We start from the raw sequence: 22,142 nt of genomic DNA, 5'->3' as shown, positions 1-22,142 counted from the left end.
TTTGGACACTAAGGGACAATTTAGCATGGCCAATCCCCCTAACCTACACATTTTTGGACACTAAGGGACAATTTAGCATGGCCAATCCACCCTAACCTACACATTTTTGGACACTAAGGGACAATTTAGCATGGCCAATCCCCCTAACCTACACATCTTTGGACACTAAGGGGCAATTTAGCATGGCCAATCCACCCTAACCTACACATCTTTGGACACTAAGGGACAATTTAGCATGGCCAATCCACCCTAACCTACACATTTTTGGACTGGGGAGAAAACCGGAGCACCCGGATGAAACCCGCACAGACATGGGGAAAACATGCACACAGTGATCCAAGCTGGGAATTGAACCCAGGTCCCTGATGCTGTGAGGCAGCAGTGCTAACCACTGTGCCGCCCACACTAATAAATATAGAAACAGTACCTTCAGGTGAGAAAGGGGAGATGAGGTATATTCTGTAAGAATTGAGTTATTTGTATGGATTTTATCACAAAGTCAGTTTAAGAGACAGCATTGAAAAGTTTGGAAGTTTTACTGCATGAAAGGTTTTTTAATCTCTCGGTCCAGGTCCTTATATATAGTTGTTGACACTATAGTTAAGAAACGTCCCTACTTTCTCAGAAGACTAAAGAAATTTGGCATGTCCGCTACGACTCTCACCAACTTTTACAGATGCCCCATAGAAAGCATTCTTTCTGGTTGTATCACAGCTTGGTCTGGGCTCCTGCTCTGTCCAAGACTGCAAGGAACTACAAAGGGTTGTGAATGTAGCCCAATCCATCAGCCTCCCATCCATTGACTCTGTCTACACTTCCCACTGCCTCGGAAAGGCATCCAGTATAATCAAGGACCCCCCCACGCACCCCAGACATTCTCTCTTCCACCTTCTTCCATCGGGAAAAAAATACAAAAGTCTGAGGTCACGTACTGACCGACTCAAGAACAGCTTCTTCCCTGCTGCTGTCAGACTTTTGAATGGACCTACCATATATTAAGCTGATCTTTCTCTACACCCTAGCTATGACTGTAACACTATATCCTACACCCTCTCCTTTCCGTCTCCCCTATGTACTCTATAAACAGTATGCTTTGCCTGTATAGCGTGCAAGAAACAATACTTTTCACTGTATCCCAATACACGTGACAATCATAAATCAAATCAAATATTAAGCTGATCTTTCTCCACACCCTAGTTATGACTGTAACACTACATTCTGCACCCTCTCCTTTCCTTCTCCCCTATGTACTCTATGAACGGTATGCTTTGTCTATATAGTGCGCATGAAGCAATACTTTTCACTGTATCCCAATACATGTGACAATAATAAATCAAATATTAAGCTGATCTTTCTCTACACCCTATCTGTGACTGTAATGCTACATTCTGCACCCTCTCCTTTCCTTCCCCCATATGTACTCTATGAATGGTATGCTTTGTCTGTATAGTGTGCAACAAGCAATACTTTTCACTGTATCCCAATACATGTGACAATAACAAATCAAATATTACGCTGATCTTGCTCTACACCCTATCTGTTTCTGTAACACTATATTCTGATATCGTTTTACAGGTGACACAATAATTATAGCATTGGGTCTCCTTTCAATAAAATGAGTAGTTGACATCAGTAGTTTTAATGCTGTAAGTGCTTTATTTTGTAAGACTCATCACACATAAACCCTAAGTATAGTAAGCGGACACCAGGGATGTTGTCTGGTCTTGAGGGTGTGGGCAATGAGAAGAAATTGGATAAACTGGGATTGTTTTCACTGGAAAGACGGAGGCTGAGGGGAGACCTGGTCTACAAAATGATGAGAGACAGGTGGATAGGGAGAGGCTTTTTCCCCAGAGTGGAAGTGTCAATTACGCGGAGGGGCACGCATAGGTTCAAGGTGAGAGGGGGACAGTTTAAGGGAGATGTGCGGGGGAGGTTTTTCATGCAGAGAGGGGTGGGTGTCTGGAACGTGCTGCCAGAGGAGGGGGTGGAAACAGGGACATTAACAATATTGAAGGTGTATTCTGATAGACACATGAACAGGAGGTGAACAGAAGGTTAGAAACCGCGTATTGGTGCAGGCTTGGTGGGCCAAAGGGCCCGTTCCTGTGCTACATTATCCTTTGATTCTCGGGTGCTGCGGAAACCATAGAATCCTACAGTGCAGAAGGAGGCCATTTGGCCCATTGAATCTGCACCAATCACAATCCCACCCAGGTCCTATCACAACCCTATGCATCCACCCTAGCCAGTCTCCCTGACACTAAGGGACAATTTAGCATGGCCAATCCCCCTAACCTACGCATCTTTGGACACTAAGGGGCAATTTAGCATGGCCAATCCCCCTAACCTACACATCTTTGGACACTAAGGGGCAATTTAGCATGGCCAATCCCCCTAACCTACACATCTTTGGACACTAAGGGGCAATTTAGCATGGCCAATCCACCCTAACCTACACATCTTTGGACACTAAGGGGCAATTTAGCATGGCCAATCCACCCTAACCTGCACATCTTTGGACACTAAGGGGCAATTTAGCATGGCCAATCCACCCTAACCTACACATCTTTGGACACTAAGGGGCAATTTAGCATGGCCAATCCACCCTAACCTACACATCTTTGGACACTAAGGGGCAATTTAGCATGGCCAATCCACCCTAACCTACACATCTTTGGACACTAAGGGGCAATTTAGCATGGCCAATCCACCCTAACCTACACATCTTTGGGACATTAAGGGGCAATTTAGCATGGCCAATCCACCCTAACCTACACATCTTTGGACACTAAGGGGCAATTTAGCATGGCCAATCCACCCTAACCTACACATCTTTGGACACTAAGGGGCAATTTAGCATGGCCAATCCACCTAACCTGCACATCTTTGGACACTAAGGGGCAATTTAGCATGGCCAATCCACCTAACCTACACACCTTTGGACACTAAGGGACAATTTAGCATGGCCAATCCACCCTAACCTGCACATCTTTGGACACTAAGGGGCAATTTAGCATGGCCAATCCACCTAACCTGCACATCTTTGGACACTAAGGGGCAATTTAGCATGGCCAATCCACCTAACCTGCACATCTTTGGACACTAAGGGGCAATTTAGCATGGCCAATCCACCCTAACCTACACATCTTTGGACACTAAGGGGCAATTTAGCATGGCCAATCCACCTAACCTGCACATCTTTGGACACTAAGGGGCAATTTAGCATGGCCAATCCACCTAACCTACACACCTTTGGACACTAAGGGGCAATTTAGCATGGCCAATCCACCCTAACCTACACATCTTTGGACACTAAGGGGCAATTTAGCATGGCCAATCCACCCTAACCTACACATCTTTGGACACTAAGGGACAATTTAGCATGGCCAATCCACCCTAACCTACACACCTTTGGACACTAAGGGGCAATTTAGCATGGCCAATCCACCCTAACCTGCACATCTTTGGACACTAAGGGACAATTTAGCACGGCCAATCCACCTAACCTACACATCTTTGGACACTAAGGGGCAATTTAGCATGGCCAATCCACCCTAACCTACACACCTTTGGACACTAAGGGACAATTTAGCATGGCCAATCCACCCTAACCTACACATCTTTGGACACTAAGGGGCAATTTAGCATGGCCAATCCACCTAACCTGCACATCTTTGGACACTAAGGGACAATTTAGCATGGCCAATCCACCCAAACCTACACATCTTTGGACACTAAGGGACAATTTAGCATGGCCAATCCACCCTAACCTACACATCTTTGGACACTAAGGGGCAATTTAGCATGGCCAATCCCCCCTAACCTACACATCTTTGGACACTAAAGGACAATTTAGCATGGCCAATCCACCCTAACCTACACATCTTTGGACACTAAGGGGCAATTTAGCATGGCCAATCCCCCCTAACCTACACATCTTTGGACACTAAAGGACAATTTAGCATGGCCAATCCACCCTAACCTACACATCTTTGGACACTAAGGGACAATTTAGCATGGCCAATCCCCCTAACCTACACATCTTTGGACACTAAGGGACAATTTAGCATGGCCAATCCCCCTAACCTACACATCTTTGGACACTAAGGGGCAATTTAGCATGGCCAATCCACCTAACCTACACATCTTTGGAGTCTGGAAAGTAACTGAAGCACCGGGAGGAAACCCACGCAGACACGGGGAGAATGTGGGGACTCCACAAACACAGTGACCCAAGCCAGGAATTGAACCCAGGTCCCTGCGCTGTGAGGCAGCAGTGCTAACCCACTATGCCACCATGCGGAATGAATCCTACAGCAACAAATTTTATTTATGTAATGTGGTGAAGCGTCCAAATGTGATTCGATTAAAATATAACATTGAGCGACAAAACAATGACGAGACAGAGTTACAGGAATGAGATAGAGAATCTGGTGAACTGGTGCAGTAACAATAATCTCTCCCTCAAAACAAAGGAGATTGTCATCGAGTTCAGGAAGTGTAAAGGAGAACATGCCCCTGTCTACATCAACGGGGATGAAGTAGAAAGGGTCGAGAGCTTCAAGTTTTTAGGTGTCCAGATCACCAATAACCTGTCCAGGTCCCCCCCACGCCGACACTATAGTTAAGAAAGCCCCACCAATGCCTCTACTTTCTCAGAAGATTAAGGAAATTTGGCATGTCTGCTACGACTCTCACCAACTTTTACAGATGCCCCATAGAAAGCATTCTTTCTGGTTGTATCACCGCTTGGTCTGGGATCCTGCTCTGCCCAAGACTGCAAGGAACTACAAAGGGCTGTGAACGCAGCCCAATCCATCACACAAACCAGCCTCCCATCCTCGGAAAAGCAGCCAGTATAATCAAGGACCCCACACACCCCGGACATTCTCTCTTCCACCTTCTTCTGTCAGGAAAAAGATACAAAAGTCTGAGGTCACGTACCGACCGACTCAAGAACAGCTTCTTCCCTGCTGCTGTCAGACTTTTGAATGGACCAACCTTATATTAAGTTGATCTTTCTCTACACTCTAGCTATGACTGTAACACTACATTCTGCACTCTCTCCTTTCCTTCTCTATGAACGGTATGCTTTGCCTGTAAAGCGCGCAAGAAACAATACTTTTCACTGCATCCCAATACATGCGACAATAATAAATCAACTCAAATATTAAGTTGATCTTTCTCTACACCCGAGCTATGACTGTAACACTATATTCTGCACCCTCTCCTTTCCTTCTCCCCTATGTACTCTATGAATGGTATGCTTTGTCTGTATAGCACGCAAGAAACAATACTTTTTGCTGCATCCCAATACATGTGTCAATAATAAATCAAATCAAATATTAAATTGATCTTTCTCTACACTCTGGCTATGACTGTAACACTACATTCTGCACCCTCTCCTTTCTTCCTCCCCTATGTACTCTATGAACGGTATGCTTTGTCTGTATAGTGCGCAAGAAACAATACTTTTCACTGTATCCCAATACATGTGACAATAATAAATCAATCGGAAGGAGGTATTGAGAGAGGGGGGACCAAAATGGTGACAAGTGATGAGGTCTGTTGTGCCCTGCTTGCTCCCAGAGCTGAACCGAATGGGAATCAATCCTCCTCTATGCACTGAATAGTTTAGTACGACACAAACAAGTCACTGGGCGACACCATGGCTGCCTCACAGCGCCAGGGACCCGGGCTCGATTCCCGGCTTGGGTCACTGTGCGGAGTCTGTACCCCGTGTCTGCGTGGGGTTTCCTCCAGGTGCTCCGGATTCCTTCCGCCGTCCGAAAGATGCGCAGTTCTCCCTCAGTGTCCCCGAAGAGGAGTGTGGCGACTGGGGGGGGGTTTTCACAGTGACTTCATTGCAGCGTTAGGGTAAGCCGAGACGTGACGCTAATAAATAAGCTTTAAAAACCGCCGGTGGAGCTTTCCTCAGTTTCCCCTCAATACTCGACACAAAGATCGACTGGCTAATCACTGGTGACGTTGCAACACAAAACCTAATTGTTCGCGACTTTGTCAGTTGAATTCGGAAGACAAGAAATAGCTTGTTAAAGGTATTAAAAAAAAAGATGTATTTCTTTCTTCTTGTTTCCAGCATGCGTCCAGTCAGGAAGCCCCTCTGCTGCCTTTTGCTTGTGACTTTGCCCCTGGGCGTTTTCTTCCTTTGTCTCTGGACACTGAAGCCTTACCGTGTGGTGGATGTCAAATACCGGATGCCTGGTATCTCGGGGAACCTTCTGGAACGTGGACTGTGGGAGCCGTCTGAGAAATACGCCCACATCCCCTTCAAAGTCAAAGAGATAGTGGCTGGGTAAGTCTGCCCTCCCTGCTTCAACGAGACCTTTCTCCGTTGCAACCCGAGTCTCTGTGGCAGCGCTGACTTTCTTTCGTCATTCGTGGGACGTGGGTGTCGCTGGCTGGGCCAGCATTTATTGCCCATCCCTAATTGCCCCTTGAACAGAATGTCTCACTCGATCACTTCGGAGGGCAGTTGAGAGTCACCCACCTTGCTCTGGAGTCACGTGTAGGCCAGACCGGGGTAAGGACGGCAGATTTCCTTCCCTAAAGGGGGACCAGATGGGTTTTTCCAACAATGGTTTCGTGGTCGTAGGCCGGGCTTCTCCCAAAACACAGCTAACGGGTGGGAAAACGGGAGAATTTTCCGCCCGTTTTTTTGGGCGTACTTACCTGAATGAATCTCCGCCACAGATTGCCTCGGAGAGATTCACGCCGGAGAGTGGAGGGTGGGGCCTCTTCCCACCCGGGAGGCTGACAGGATAATCGGCATAGTGCTGAGAGGGCCATTGCGCGCGCGCCGATCTGTCGGAGAGGAGATCGCCGCATATGCACAAACAGCACCCCCAGTCACCGGCCTCCCGATCACTGGCCTCCAATCGATGGTCTTGCCCGGAACCCCAATGATCGCTGTCCTACATGACCCCTCCCCACCTTCCCCAATTGCTGACTTGCCAAACCATACCCCTGAGCCAGCCCTAATCTACCTGTCCTCCCCCCCTCCCGCCCACCCTCCTGATGCCGCAGCCCAATCCCCTGCCCCCAGCCATGGCCATCCCCAATCGCCCCCTCAGTCCCTCCCCCACTGATCCCACTTGCAGAGTGGCAGCAGGTGCCTCCCCAGCGATTGCCCCTGCCCCCTTAGCACTGCTAGGTGGGCAGTGCCAGGGTGCCAGGCTGGCAGTGCCAGGCTGTCCAAGGGGCACCCCTCCCTTACCCCCGACCTCCCAGGGGATGGGGTGAGGGCCTCAATTGCCTCTGACCCCACCAGCAGGCCGAGGATATGTGACCCCTGTTGGTGGGAACCACTCCCAGCAGGGGGTGGCGGGGGATAGAGACGCTCGTGGGCTCGGCAGATACCCGCTAATCATATGAAAATGCAAATTTCCACGACCCCTTCAGATGATAATCAGCTCCAGCCTATTTCTGGCACGGGAGAGAGAACGCGCCTCGGAGACTCGCGATTGATTCCGGGGAATTCCTGGATTCCGGGGAAGTGCCGGAAGATCGGAAAACTGCTAATGTTATGCCATTGTTTAAGAAGGGTGCCAGGCAAAAGGCAGGGAATTATAGGCCTGTTAGTTTAACGTCTGTTGTGGGTAAAATGTTAAAATCCGTCATCAAGGAGGAAATAGCGAGGTATCTTGAAGGGAATTGCTTGATAGAGCAGACGCAGCACGGTTTCGTTAAGGGGAAGTCGTGTCTGACAAATTTACTGGAGTTCTATGAGGATGTGTCTAGGGCGGTGGATAGAGGAGAGCCGGTGGATGTGGTCTTTCTTGATTTTCAGAAGGCGTTTGACAAGGTACCTCACAAGAGGTTATTACAGAAGGTCAGGGGACATGGAGTTGGGGGTAGGGTGTTAGCGTGGATAGAGGATTGGTTATCAAATAGGAGGCAGAGAGTGGGGGTCAATGGGTGCTATTCGGATTGGCGGATGGTGACTAGTGGAGTGCCCCAGGGGTCGGTGCTGGGGCCTCAGCTATTTACCATTTATATAGATGATCTGGAGGAGGGAACCGAGTGTATGGTGTCAAAATTTGCTGATGACACCAAGATTGGTGGAACGGCAAATTGCACGGAGGGTGTGGAGAGTCTGCAGAAGGATCTAGATAGGCTGGGCGAATGGGCCAGGAACTGGCAAATGGAATTTAATGTTGGCAAGTGTGAGGTGGTCCACTTTGGTAGGAATAATGGTAGGAAGGACTATTACTTACGTGGAGAAAAACTGCAGCAGGCGACGGTGCAGAGGGACCTCGGGGTCCTTGTGCATGAGTCGCAAAAACCCAGCCTGCAGGTGCAGCAGGTGGTCAGGAAGGCAAATGGGATGCTGGCCTTCATAGCGAGGGGGATTGAATATAAAAGTAGGGAGGTCTTGCTGCAGCTGTATAGGGCATTGGTGAGGCCGCAGCTGGAGTACTGTGTGCAGTTTTGGTCGCTGTACTTACGCAAGGATATTTTGGCCTTGGAGGGAGTGCAGAGGAGGTTTACTAGGCTGATACCGGAGTTGAGGGGGTTGAGCTATGAGGAGAGGCTGAATAAACTAGGCTTGTACTCGTTAGAGTTTAGAAGAATGAGGGGAGATCTCATTGAGACGTATAAGATGATGAATGGGATGGATAGGATAGAGGTGGAGAGACTCTTCCTGCTCAGAAAGGACAGTAGGACTAGGGGGCACAGCCTCAAGATAAAGGAGTTGAGGAGGAACTTCTTCACTCAAAGGGTGGTGAATCTCTGGAATTCTCTGCCCGTTGAAGTGGTGGAGGCTGCCTCGCTGAATATTTTTAAGACGCGGGTTGATGGGTTTTTGATAAGCGAGGGGATTAAGGGTTATGGGGAGAGGGCGGGAAAGTGGAACTGAGCCACGACAGATCAGCCATGATCTTATTGAATGGCGGGGCAGGCGCGAAGGGCTAGATGGCCTACTCCTGCTCCTATTTCTCATGTTCTTATGTCTTATGATTGGCCTGACATGAGTCGCGAATCTCGCGAAAAGATCCCCGCTGTTGTCAGAATGTTCGCCACCTTTCCTGGGACCACGACAACGCACTCGACAATAGAGAACCTCCCCGCAGTAAACTGCGGCAGAGGTAGCAAGTTGTTAAGTTCCCAAACAATTAATTTCAGGCCCTTGCGCAACGGAGCCCAAAATGTGAATTCTGACGTGTCCGACTTCCAAGCCGCCACTTTGGTAACACCGGACTCTTTCCCCTAGGTTACTTGCCACGAATGGCTGCCGATGTGAGAAAGAGGAGCCTGTGATCAAACTGCCGTTCAGCAAACACCTCTTCCATCAGGTGTCTGTCCATCAGTTTGAGCAGGTCTTCAAAGAGGCAGAACGCGAGGAGCTGAAGAAAAGGAGGGAACAGGAGTACCAGCATTTTCTACAGAGGTACGTACTCCTCGAGGTGCGGAGACACCTCTGAATTCATTGACCTCACGTGTAACGTTGGTGTAAATATCTGTTCTGGCCAGTGGTCAACGCACTGACCTGCCCTTATTAATAGGCTCCAGTATAGACATCCAGGCACTAGGCCCCGAGCTAGTATAGATAAAGAGTTGACACTGGGCGACAAGGTGGCACAGTGGGTTAGCACTGCTGCCTCACAGCGCCAGGGACCTGGGTTCGATTCCCGGCTCAGGTCACCGTCTGTGTGGAGTCTGCACATTCTCCTCGTGTCTGCGTGGGTTTCCTCCTGGTGCCCTGATTTCCTCCCACAGTCTGAAAGACGAGCTGTATTGGCCGTGCTAAATTCTCCCTCAGTGTACCCAAACAGGAGTGTGGCGACTAGGGGATTTTCACAGTAACTTCATTGCAGTGTTAATGACCCATTAGGACTCAGGGAGGACTCGTAATGTTAAAATGGTGGCGCGGGCTCGTAGGGCCTGTTTCCCGGGCTGTTTTGTTCTTTGTAAGCTCACTTGTGATACTAATAAATAAACCTCATTCCCCATTGAGTGCTGTGTTCAGGATAACTAAATTGACATGCGGCCTAACTGAGAGGGGTCCCTTTAAAGGAACTGCTGGAGGCCACCAAATAAAGTGGGTTTTAAGGGGGAGAGAGAGGCAGCAAATCGGCTCGGGAATCGTAGGGTTAAGGAGACTCGTTGGCTGAAGTCATGGCCACCAGTGGTGGAGCAGCCCTTGTAGTCCAGTGGATGTGCCATCCCAGTCAATGGGCCGTTCCACATTCTCCAGCCACCAGGGGTCAGTCCAGAGGCATGCAGCTGAAGTTGCACATCGCCAGTTGAGAATTGTGATGAGCTCCTGGTCCGAGAGAGGCACAGTTGTCCTCGACTGTGGCCATCATTGCTGCAGAGATGTAACACTCAAACACCAGTTAGTCCTCTGGGTTTATCTCGTCCACAGCTGCACCTAAACTGGGCAACAAATAAAACTAGTTTTCTTTTTTTCTGAATGTCTCTTGTTCTGTTGTCCGCTCTGATCTTTGTCCAGGTCACATTCTCCTGCTGATGTTATGATCATTGCCAAAGCTAATACACCTTTAGAGTACCCCACGCAAGGACTACAAGTGCGGCCCCTAAAAACCATCCTGATCCCAGGTCAGAAACCAATGCAAACCGTTACTAGAGATGTATAATATTTGATTTATTATTGTCCCATGTATTGGGATACAGTGAAAAGTATTGTTTCTTGCGCACTATACAGACAAAGCATACCGTTCATAGAGAAGGAAAGGAGAGAGTGCAGAATGTAGTGTTACAGTCACAGCTAGGGTGTAGAGAAAGATTAGCTTAACGCGAGGTAGGTCCATTCAAAAGTCTGACAGCAGCAGGGAAGAAGCTGTTCTTGAGTCGGTCGGTACGGGACCTCAGACTTTTGTATCTTTTTCCCGAAGGAAGAAGGTGGAAGAGAGAATGTCCGGGGTGTGTGGGGTCCTTGATTATGCTGGCGGCTTTTCCGAGGATGGGAGGCTGGTTTGTGTGATGGACTGGGCTACATTCACAACCCTTTGTAGTTCCTTGCGGTCTTGGGCAGAGCAGGATCCCAGACCGAGCTGTGATCCAACCAGAAAGAATGCTTTCTATGGGGCATCTGTAAAAGTTGGTGAGAATTGTAGCAGACATGCCAATTTTCCTTAGCCTTCTGAGAAAGTAGAGGCGTTGGTGGGGCTTTCTTAACTATAGTGTCAGCATGGGGGGGACCTGGACAGGTTATTGGTGATCTGGACACCTAAAAACCTGAAGCTCTCGATCCTTTCTACTCCATTCCCGTTGATGTAGACAGGGGCATGTTCTCCTCTACACTTCCTGAAGTCGATGACAATCTCCTTTGTTTTGAGGGAGAGATTATTGTCACCGCACCAGTTCACCAGATTCTCTATCTCATTCCTGTAACTCTGTCTCGTCATTGTTTTGTCGCTCAATGTTATATTTTAATCGAATCACATTTGGACGCTTCACCACATTACATAAATAAAATTTGTTGCTGTAGGATTCATGCTTAATTATGCTGGCTGCTTTTCCCAAGGCAATGGGAAGTGTAGAGAGTCAATGGATGGGAGGCTGGTTTGTGTGATGGATTGGGGTTCGTTCGTAACCCTTTGTAGTTTGTTGCAGTCTTGGGCAGAGCAGGATCCCATACCAAGCTGTGATACAACCAGAAAGAATGCTTTCTATGGGGCATCTGTAAAAGTTGGTGAAAGTCGTAGCAGACATGCCAAATTTCCTTAGTCTTCTGAGAAAGTAGAGGCGTTGGTGGGGCTTTCTTAACTATAGTGTCAGCATGGGGGGGACCAGGACAGGTTGTTGGTGATCTGGAAACTTAAAAGCTTGAACCTCGTGAATATTTCTACTTCCTGTTCCTGTGTAACAGACACACACACAAGGGGCTGAATGGCCTCCTCCTGTTCCTGTGTAACAGGCTGGGGGGGGGAGAGGGGCTGAATGGCCTCCTCCTGTTCCTGTGTAACAGACACACACACGAGGGGCTGAATGGCCTCCTCCTGTTCCTGTGTAACAGGCCCAGTCAGCTTCTCGATGCCAAGGCTGCGATTCTCCCATCATGCTACACTAATGTTTGAGCCGCAGTGTGCCGGTAGATTCTCGCATCAGCCGGCTCGTGCGGTTTATGCGTGCGTTTGCACCCCACTTACGTCCCCTAGTCCCGATCTCCGGCGGAGTGAGGTCCACGCCAAAAATTGGTGCGAAGGCGCAAAGACCGTTTAAACGGTGATTTTAATGATTAGTGGGCACAGGACTGAAATCTCCGGGCTCACTAGCATTTCCCGATCCCCAGGTGTGTTTCACTCCAGCGGGGATGACAGTACTTTCAGAGAGCTGGCGGTTTGACTCTGCTAGGGTGAAGGGGAGCAACTGAGACCCCCAGCAGGTGGGGCGTTGGGGAAGAGTGGCCCTGGGCATTGGCACCCTGACAGTAAGAATGTTCCTGATGGTGGGGGGAGTCCAGAACTAGGGGGTTATAGTTTGAGGATAAGGGGTAAACCTTTTAGGACTGAGGTGAGGAGAAATGTCTTCACCCAGAGGGTGGGGAATGTGTGGAATTCACTCCCACAGAAAGTAGTTGAGGCCAAAACGTTGTGAGATTTCAGGAAGAGATTAGATATCACTCTTGGGGCTAAAGGGATCGAGGGATATGGGGGGGGAAGGGGGGGATCAGGATATTGAATTGGATGATCAGCCATGATCAGAATGAATGGTGGAGCAGGATCGAAGGGCCAAATGGCCTCCTCCTGCTTCTAGATTCTGCTTCAATCAGCAAGTGTATGCTTTGGCAATTACATTGTTAAGCTAATTGCCTTATTAAAGATTATTAAATGGTTATCAGTTTAACCTATAAGAGTATTAATGGTTGGTATGGGGGACCCATCAGGAGTTTGTATCGTGACTGAGCAGACATAGAATAAACTTCCTGAAGGTAAAAGGCAAACTGCTGCCAACCTTATCCAGTCCTACTGTAACTCCAGACTGATACCCACATGATTGCCTCTTCACGCCCTCAATAATACCCTCCTGGATTTACTAGGATGCTACCGGGACTTGATGGATTGAGGAGAGGCTGGATAGACTGGGACTTTTTCCTCTGGAGCGTAGGAGGCTGAGGGGTGACCTTATCGAGGTCTATAAAATAATGAGGGGCACAGATCAGCTAGATAGTCAATATCTTTTCCCCAAAGGTAGGGGAGTCTAAAACTAGAGGGCATAGGTTTAAGGTGGAAGGGAGAGATACAAAAGTGTCCAGAGGGGCAATTTTTTCACACAGAGAGTGGTGAGTGTCTGGAACAAGTTGCCAGAGGTAGAGGCAGGTACAATTTTGTCCTTTAAAAAGCAATTAGACAGTTACACATGTCCGATGGGTATAAAGCGATATGGACCAAACACAGGCAATTGGGACTCGCTTCGGGCTTTAAAGAAAAGGGACAGCATGGACAAGTTGGGCCAAAGGGCCTATTCCAATGCTGTAAACCTCTATGACTCTCAATAAGGGATGGGCAATAACTGTAACCTTGCCAGGAGTCACCCACTTCCTGAGATCAACTGTTTAAGAAATGAATGTCAAGCAAATTGTGACCTTAACATTTTTGCTTTTTTTATTTGCAGGTTTAAGTTTGCAAGCTCCATCTCGAAAACTGTATCGGGTAAGGTGTTTCCAAAAAGTCACTAGAACGAGTAGAACACATTCTGATTTGACAATCTCTGCCTGGAGGCCAGTGCTTAGGTCCCATCACATGTAACTTGAACAGTTGAATAATGTGCTAACACATCTAACCGACTTCACCTGTGTTATTTGAGGAATGCAACAGGACCCATGTGCTGTTCATGAGGCATAGTTGGACACAGAGGGACAATTTAGCATGGCCAATCCACCCTAACCTACACATCTTTGGACACTAAGGGACAATTTAGCATGGCCAATCCACCTAACCTACACATCTTTGGGCACTCAGGGACAATTAGGAAACCGGAGGAAACCCACAAAGACACGGGGAGAAGGTGCAAACTCCACCCAGACAGTGAGCCAAGCTGGGACACACACCCAGGTCCCTGGCACTGTGAGGAAGCAGTGCTAACCCACTGTGCCACTATGGCGCCCCTGTTCTGAAAACGGGAATAGCACTGTATAAATGCCAAGTCTTTCTTCATTCTGAGTACTTGATACTGTTACTTGGGCCTAGTTTGTTTTTGTTTGGGTAAGCAAAGGAATGATGGAAGGGGGCCAAGGGTGATTTTCTTTTGTGGGGGGAGTCATCAGGAATGGCAATCATTGATTGTTTGACATTATTGGGCATAGAATACATGAGTAACGAGATTGCTTCGGGGAAAATCTGGCCACTCGCCCTATAATTGCTGGGAGCTTGGGAAATGTAACCATTCTGTAAAGGTGTCCCACAGAAGCGATGGCCTAGTGGTATTGTCACTGGACTATTAATCCAGAAACTCAGCTAACGTTCAGAGGAACCAGGTTCGAATCCTGCCACGGCAGATGGTGGAATTTGAATTCAATTTAAAAAAAAATTGGAATTAAGAATCTACTGATGAAACCATTGATGGAAAAACCCATCTGGTTCCCTTTAGGGAAGGAAATCTGTACCCGGTCTGGTCTACATGTGACTCCAGAGCCACAGCAATGTGGGTGACTCTCAACTGCCCTTGGGGATGGGCAATAAATACTGGCCCAGCCAGCGATGCCCATGTCCCACAAATGAATTCTTAAAGATGTTACTGAATGGGGGCCCTGCAGCAGAACATGTGCGTACACACACACACACACACACACCAGTGGATTGTCAGCTATGAAATGAACTTTCTCTGGATATTCCCAAAACAGCTAATGGGGCACCTCTAAATCAGTGGCTGCCTCACAAGACAAAACAGGGCATCATGGACCCATGCCCCTTCCTGCCCACCACATCCAGTGGTGCCAATCCGAGTTCCCCAGGACCTTACAATTGGTGACAAGCAGAACAGAGACATGATGTCTGAAAGGGAAGATTGAACATACAAAATTGTCCCTTAGTGTCCAAAGATGTGTAGGTTAGGTGGATTGGCCATGCTAAATTGTCCCTTAGTGTCCAAAGCTGAGGACAGAGCAGTTTCTGAAAGTAGATTTGTGCAGCCCTATAAGGAGATCAGTAGCGCTTTGAGTTTGATTAAGCGTCTCCCTCTCAGTCCAGCAGGGCCTGTGATTTCTCATTCCAGGAGTGTGCAGGCGAGATGTAGCACTCTGCTGTTACAGTAGAGGATGCTAGAGATCAGTGTCAGTCGAAGTCATTCGAGGCCAGCTAAGTAACAGATGATGGGGCCTGATTCCCGGCCTTCGGAACAGGCTGTCAGTGTGCTGAATATGTGGGCTGCACAATGTCCGCCGCATTCCAGCGGACACTGTTTCCACAGGGGTAGCAACACACCAGGAGCCTTGTGGGCAACATCAGAAGCTGAGGCAGCTTTTTAAGTGCCAACTGCATGTGCTGATGCATCCTTCACGCTCTGCCCAGTGGCACTGGGCTAGAAAGGCCAGACTGGTAGTCCCTTGACAGGCCTGTTCAGACGCACCTCCCCTCCGCCACCCACCCCCCCAACCTCTCCCCATCACTTGACTCTGCTAATTCGTTCAAATGATATCCCCAATGCTAAAATGCACACTGAGGGAGGGGAATCTTGTCACCCGCTCGTGTCAACGTGACACGCAATTTGGCCGTCCTCGTGAGTTCCAGTCCCATCACGGAACCCGCCCAACGCGATACGCAGCGGAAAATCCCAACCAAATCATCTCGTGTGTCGCTGACAATTTTTAAAATTTTATGTTCAAAGCATCTCTTTAATGTGTTACAACATTAAAATTGTGAGATAAATCCAAGTGGTTGTAATGTTTCGATCGTAGAATCCCTACAGTGCAGAAGGAGGCCATTCACCCCATCGAATCTGCACCAACCACAATCCCACCCTATTCCCATAACCTCAGATATTTCCCCTAATAATTTACCCTGACACTAAGGGGCAATTTAGCATGGCCAATCCACCTAACCTACACATCTTTGGACACTAAGGGACAATTTAGCATGGCCAATCCACCCTAACCTACACATCTTTGGACACTAAGGGACAATTTAGCATGGCCAATCCACCCTAACGTACACATCTTTGGACACTAAGGGACAAATTAGCATGGCCAATCCACCCTAACCTGCACATCTTTGGACACTAAGGGACAATTTAGCATGGCCAATCCACCCTAACCTACACATCTTTGGACACTAAGGGACAATTTAGCATGGCCAATCCACCCTAACCTACACATCTTTGGACACTAAGGGACAATTTAGCACGGCCAATCCACCCTAACCTACACATCTTTGGAGACTAAGGCACAATTCAGCACGGCCAAACCCCCTAACTACACATCTTTGGACACTAATGGTTAATTTGGTAATTTGTAAAGAACACAATGGGGCTTAACCTGTGGCAAATCTCAGAATTTGATCCCACATGATGCCAAGTTGTTCAGTTGCTCTGTGCCTCAGTCTCCATGTTATCCAGCCGGCCTCTCGTTTTACAGGTCAATCTCACGGCAAGTTTGGGAACCTTTGACGTGGTAGCCGAGGTCAACGGGGTGACGATCGAAGGCGAGGGGGAGATGCGTCTGTCTCTCTCGAGCTCTCACGCGGACAACCTGAACCGCCAACTCCAGTTTGTCACGTACACCAACACCGTCTTCAACCCCAACACGGCCGACACAGGTAGGTCATTTCGATTGCACCGGGGGGAGCTAAGGATTGATTCCGCAGAAATAAAAGCACAGAGGAGAATGTAGGACCAGTGAGATGATCATGACTTTTAGTAAAGCCCACAATGAACTGGATCTGTACTCATTGGAGTTTAGAAGGATTGGGGGAGGTATCTCATTGGAACTGACAGAATCCTGAAAGGCCCTGGATAAAGTGGACGTGGGGAAGATGTCCCCATTACTGGGAGAGACTGGGATCCGAGGGCACAGCCTCAGAGTAAAGGGTCAGGCCTTTAAAACAGAAATAAGGAGAAATTTCTTCAACCAGAGGGTGGTGAACCTGTGGAACACGTTGCCACAGAGCAGGCTGGGTCATTGAGTGTGTTTAAGACAGAGATAGATACGTTCTTGATTGATAAGGGGGCGGGAGAATGGGATTGAGAAACATATCAGCCATGGCAGAGCAGACTCGATGGGCCGAATGGCCTAATTCTGCTCCTATATCTTATGGTCTAACTACAATCTGGAGCATGCTATAACTGCCATGTTTAATATGGCCTCCCTCTTTAAGGAACTGCTTAGATGGGGGACGTGATTTAAGTAGGCACGTTCTGAGCGTGGAGAAGATTGTTATGGCTTGTACATGCTTCCCTCCTGCCCCTGGGGAGAGGCCAGCATAGTGAGGTTCAAAAAGTACAAACGGATGAGGTTTCACTCCTTTTATACCTTTATGTTGCAGTGTACGAGGTGTATAGGTGCATGTTAGCTTTGTTCCTGCTTTCTAAAGCGATTCAGGGACTGTTGGACAGTCTGTGCATTTTGTGTCACTTATGCCGTGGGGAAAAAGAATTCATTTGCTGCTCATCTAGGGTGGCACAGTGGGTTAGCGCTGCTGCCCCACAGCGCCAAGGGCCTAGGTTCAATTCCCGGCTTGGGTCACTGTCTGTGTGGAGTCTGCACATTCTCCCCGTGTCTGTGTGGGTTTCCTCCGGGTGCTGTAGTTTCTTCCACACTCCCAGAGATGTGTAGGTTAGGGTGGATTGGCCATGCTAAATTGTCCCTTAGTGTCCAAAGGTGTGTAGGTTAGGGTGGATTGGCCATGCTAAATTGTCCCTTAGTGTCCAAAGATGTGTAGGTTAGGTGGATTGGCCATGATAAATTGTCCCTTAGTGTCCAAAGATGTGTAGGTTAGGGTGGATTGGCCATGCTAAATTGTCCCTTAGTGTCCAAAGATGTGTAGGTTAGGGTGGATTGGCCATGCTAAATTGTCCCTTAGTGTCCAAAGATGTGTAGGTTAGGTGGATTGGCCATGCTAAATTGTCCCTTAGTGTCCAAAGATGTGTAGGTTAGGGTGGATTGGCCATGCTAAATTGTCCCTTAGTGTCCAAAGATGTGCAGGTTAAGGTGGATTGGCCATGCTAAATTGTCCCTTAGTGTCCAAAGATGTGCAGGTTAAGGTGGATTGGCCATGCTAAATTGTCCCTTAGTGTCCAAAGATGTGTAGGTTAGGGTGGATTGGCCATGCTAAATTGTCCCTTAGTGTCCAAAGATGTGCGGGTTAGGGGGGATTGGCCATGCTAAATTGTCCCTTAGTGTCCAAAGATGTGTAGGTTAGGGTGGATTGGCCATGCTAAATTGTCCCTTAGTGTCCAAAGATGTGTAGGTTAGGGTGGATTGGCCATGCTAAATTGCCCCTTAATGCCAGGGGGATTAGCAGGGTGAATACATGGGTTACGGTGATAGGGCCTGGGTGGGATTGTTGTCGGTGCAGGCTTGATGGGCCGAATGGCCTCTTCCTACACTGTAGGGATTCTATGATCACTCCTCATTGTACTTCGCCATATCCTTCAATTCCTTCCCCCCTCGCCTATTTAGCTGGCTACCATTCAAGCGCGTCTGTGCTATCCACTCCCTGTGGTAGCAAATTCCACTTTCAAACTACACGGCGTAAAAAAAGTTTTCTCCAGAATTTCCAGTTGAATTTGTTCACATCTGTCTTATATATCTGACCTCGTTTTGGAAAGATCATTTTGACCTAAATAAAACCCCTCCATTCTGGTTACTTTCACTGCACTCCAAGATTGGTTTCCCTGGAGAGATTTATCAGTGTTGTGCAGGAGGCTGGATGTTCTTGTATTAGAAAAAAACACGTCATGGCCCACATTATAAATTGTCTTCCTGTCAGTCCTGACAACCCGGTGGCACAGCGGGTTAGTGCTGCGCCTCGCAGCGCCAGGGACCCAAGTTTGATTCCCGGCCTTGGGTCACTGTCTGTACAGAGCCTTCATGTTCTCCCCGTGTCTGCGTGGGTTTCCTCCGAGTGCTCCAGTTTCCTCCCACTATCTGAAAGACATGCAGATGGATTGGCCCTGCTCAATTCTCCCTCAGTGTACCCGAACAAGAGTGTGGCGACTAGGGGATTTTCACAGTAACTTCATTGCAGTGTTAATGTAAGCCTACTTGTCACACTAGTCAATAAAATTTTAATGGATGGCGCAGTGGTTAGCACTGCTGCCTCACAGCGCCAGGGTCCCGGGTTTGATTCCTGCTTGGGTCACTGTCTGTCTGGAGTCTGCACATTCTCCCTGTGTCTGCATGGGTTTCCTCTGGGTGCTCCGGTTTCCTCCCACATTCTATTGATGTGCAGGTTAGTTGGATTGGCCATGCTAAATTGCCCCTTAGTATCCAAAGATGTGTAGATTAGATGGATTGGCCATGCTAAATTGCCCCTTAGTGTCCAAAGATGTGTAGGTTAGGTGGATTGGCCATGCTAAATTGTCCCTTAGTGTCCCAAAGATGTGTGGGGTCAAGGGACCAGCAGGGTAAATATGGGGGGTTTGGGATAGGGCCTGTTGTTCGTGCAGGCTCGATGGGCCGAATAGTCTTCTTTGGCGCTGTAGGGTTTCTATGATTCTATTCGATGATTCTCTGTATGCGCAAGTGCATGCTGGGAAAAGTAGTCCGCTGCCTTTCTCAGCTGACCATGATGGAGGTTAGCAAACCACGAGGAATCCAGATTGTGGGTTCCCAGAACAATCCCCACTGGAAAACAGGCGGATGCTGTTCTCGGTTATTGAGGTAAGTTTCATTGTTTCGAGTAAATCATGTTTCGGTGCCTTTATATGCGGACATTTCCACGAATAAAGGTGGCAGAGAATCCCTCACCAGAGAAATGGTGACTGTAAGGATTTACATAATATATATTCTCAGCGATTCAATTGAAAGTCCTTTATTGATGAGTGGTACTGTTTGTTCACGCACAGTTACTCGTTTTAGTGCGTCCTTTGTAGTTTGTTCTTGGAAGGTTATCTAGCTGCTGTTGTCACGTCTCCTTGGCCCATTCACTACTTGTTGGTTTGTGCTCTATCGCTGCTTTACGCGTAAGGTATTTGAGCCAAGCGATGTTTAATTGTGATTTGCTTCTCCGGAGTGGCAGGCACAGGGCTGGCTTATACTCCGACAGGCCAAAAACTGTGGTTCACAGGCTCGAAAGTGCATGTTTGGAATGTGTGTCTCTGCAAGTAAAAGCGCGTAAAGGATCGGCAACCCACGGGGGAAAAAAGGAAGCATGGTGGCAGCGAAGGGTTGCCTTAGGGTGAATGTTGGAAACTAAGACATCTTTCTTCTGACAGCTGAAACCCTAGTGGCCATTGTGGGAAATGGCCGAAAGCCGGGGTAAATTGGTGGGTTCTGATTTACCCGCTGAAGTTCTCAGAGTCTGAAGCTTATGACCAGTGGAGGAACAAAGTGGAGATGCGGGTTACACTCCCACCCAAGAGGAGAGAAGGTAATATTGCTTCCTGCCCGTCCAGAGTCAATAGTTTTTTGTCAGCTGGATGCTTGACAGTTGGGTGTAGATGAAGATTTTTACATTCAAAGCTTGGATCAGATTTTAAAGGGAAGGTGATTTTGCTCAATGTCGAAATGAGTCCGGGTTCGATCCGTTTTGGAAAATAGTTGCTCGTTGCATTGCAGGATGTGTCACGGACTTTTAGTAGGTTGACCATTCAATTTTGGGATCCCCCGACTTGATACTCGCCTTTCAAGTAACTGGATGGCGCTAAGGTGTTTTGTGTGGACCAGCAACGAGTTCTAACTATTATTGCATTTATTGCCCATCCCTAGTTGCCCCTTGAGAAGGTGGTGGTGAGCTGCCTCCTTGAATCGCTGCAGTCCACGTGCTGTGGGTTGACCCACAGTGCCGTTAGGGAGAGAATTCCAGGATTTTGACCCAGCGGCAGTGAAGGAACGGCCGATATGTTTCCAAGTCCGGATGGTGAGTGACTTGGAGGGGAACTTGCAGGTGGGGGTGTTCCCAGGTATCTGCTGTCCTTGTCCTTCTAGATGGAAGTGGTGGTGGGTTTGGAAGGTGCTGACTAAGGAGTCTTGGTGAGTTGCTGCAGTGCATCTTGTAGATGGTACACACGGCTGTTACTGAGTGGTAGAGGGAGTGAATGTTTGTGGATGTGGTGCCAATCAAGTGGGGCTGCTTTGTCCTGGATGGTGTTGAGCTTCTTGGTGGTCAGCTCTCGGAGAGGGTACCCTGTTAGAGCAGGTATCTGCCGCCATAGAATTCCTGAGGATACAGTCACTTATTTCCACCTTTGTCGAGCAAATGAGACATTTCTGCCGAATGTAAAGAAGACTAGATGATTCCCAGATTTTGAAACAGATGCAGGTGTCAACAGAAGGATTAAGTTTGGGGATGAAAGCACCTTTAACAGATCTGGCAATTGCAGCAGACGATAGAATTGTAACAGCAATAATTTGGCAAACGAACCCCAGGAACCAGGAATGTGGTTAACTGCCCAAAATGAAGAGGGTCCTCAACCTGACGTATGACAAAAGAGAATCCTGAGGGAGAGGTTGACGATAATGATGATTCTCAACTGTACTGGTCACCCGTGGTGAATGCGTTAGCTGCTGACTTCTTTAACTGTGTGGTGCCATGCATGCGGTGTACTTCGGCAGTACGCAGCGCAACTTTGTTAACATATTGGGTGGAATTTTCCTGTCCCGCACTCCACTGGAATCGTAGTGGGCAGGACACTGTTGTATCTGTAATTCTCAGATACTTTTGACCAGTTTGCTTACTCCAAGGTTTTACCCCAGTGCCTTTATTTACAAGATGGACAAACAAGTAAAGGTTCAATAAATTTATTAATAATAACACTATTAACCCTTAAATTACCCATATAAAACAAGAGGATACCCCAGATTCAAATATACTCCTGCAAAGATGGTTTGGTTAAAACTCAAGGCTCAATTCTGAGTCCCTCTGGTCTGTCATCACAAAGGTGAGTCTCCATGGCAGCTTCTTCCTTCCTTCCTTCTCTGGTCAGTCTTCCGAATGGTCAAGGTCGTCTTCCTCATCGAGTCTTCGCTGCTGGTGTCTGAAAGTGTGTCCCTTTAT

The 22,142-nt window shown here is 48.1% G+C and overlaps 1 protein-coding gene across 3 annotated transcripts in view; it reads left to right on the top strand.

Annotated features, from left to right (window-relative positions):
• Positions 1–22,142, top strand: part of LOC145361848 (beta-1,4 N-acetylgalactosaminyltransferase 1-like) — a 112,132-nt gene that overhangs the window by 29,782 nt on the left and 60,208 nt on the right. For all 3 annotated transcript variants that reach the window (XM_080217821.1, XM_080217820.1, XM_080217819.1), the window contains exons 3-7: positions 6,104–6,319; positions 9,239–9,415; positions 10,481–10,587; positions 13,606–13,643; positions 16,562–16,742. In XM_080217821.1, coding sequence (XP_080073947.1) covers positions 6,105–6,319; positions 9,239–9,415; positions 10,481–10,587; positions 13,606–13,643; positions 16,562–16,742 — 718 coding nt within the window. In that variant the 5' untranslated portion in view covers position 6,104. The remainder of the gene's footprint in view (positions 1–6,103; positions 6,320–9,238; positions 9,416–10,480; positions 10,588–13,605; positions 13,644–16,561; positions 16,743–22,142) is intronic.

The sequence above is a fragment of the Carcharhinus amblyrhynchos genome, chromosome X, assembly GCF_965287045.1.
Source record: "Carcharhinus amblyrhynchos chromosome X, sCarAmb.v2.hapA, whole genome shotgun sequence".
In the NCBI taxonomy this organism is placed as follows: Eukaryota; Metazoa; Chordata; class Chondrichthyes; order Carcharhiniformes; family Carcharhinidae; genus Carcharhinus; species Carcharhinus amblyrhynchos.
This window is presented reverse-complemented; position numbering and strand designations above follow the sequence as displayed.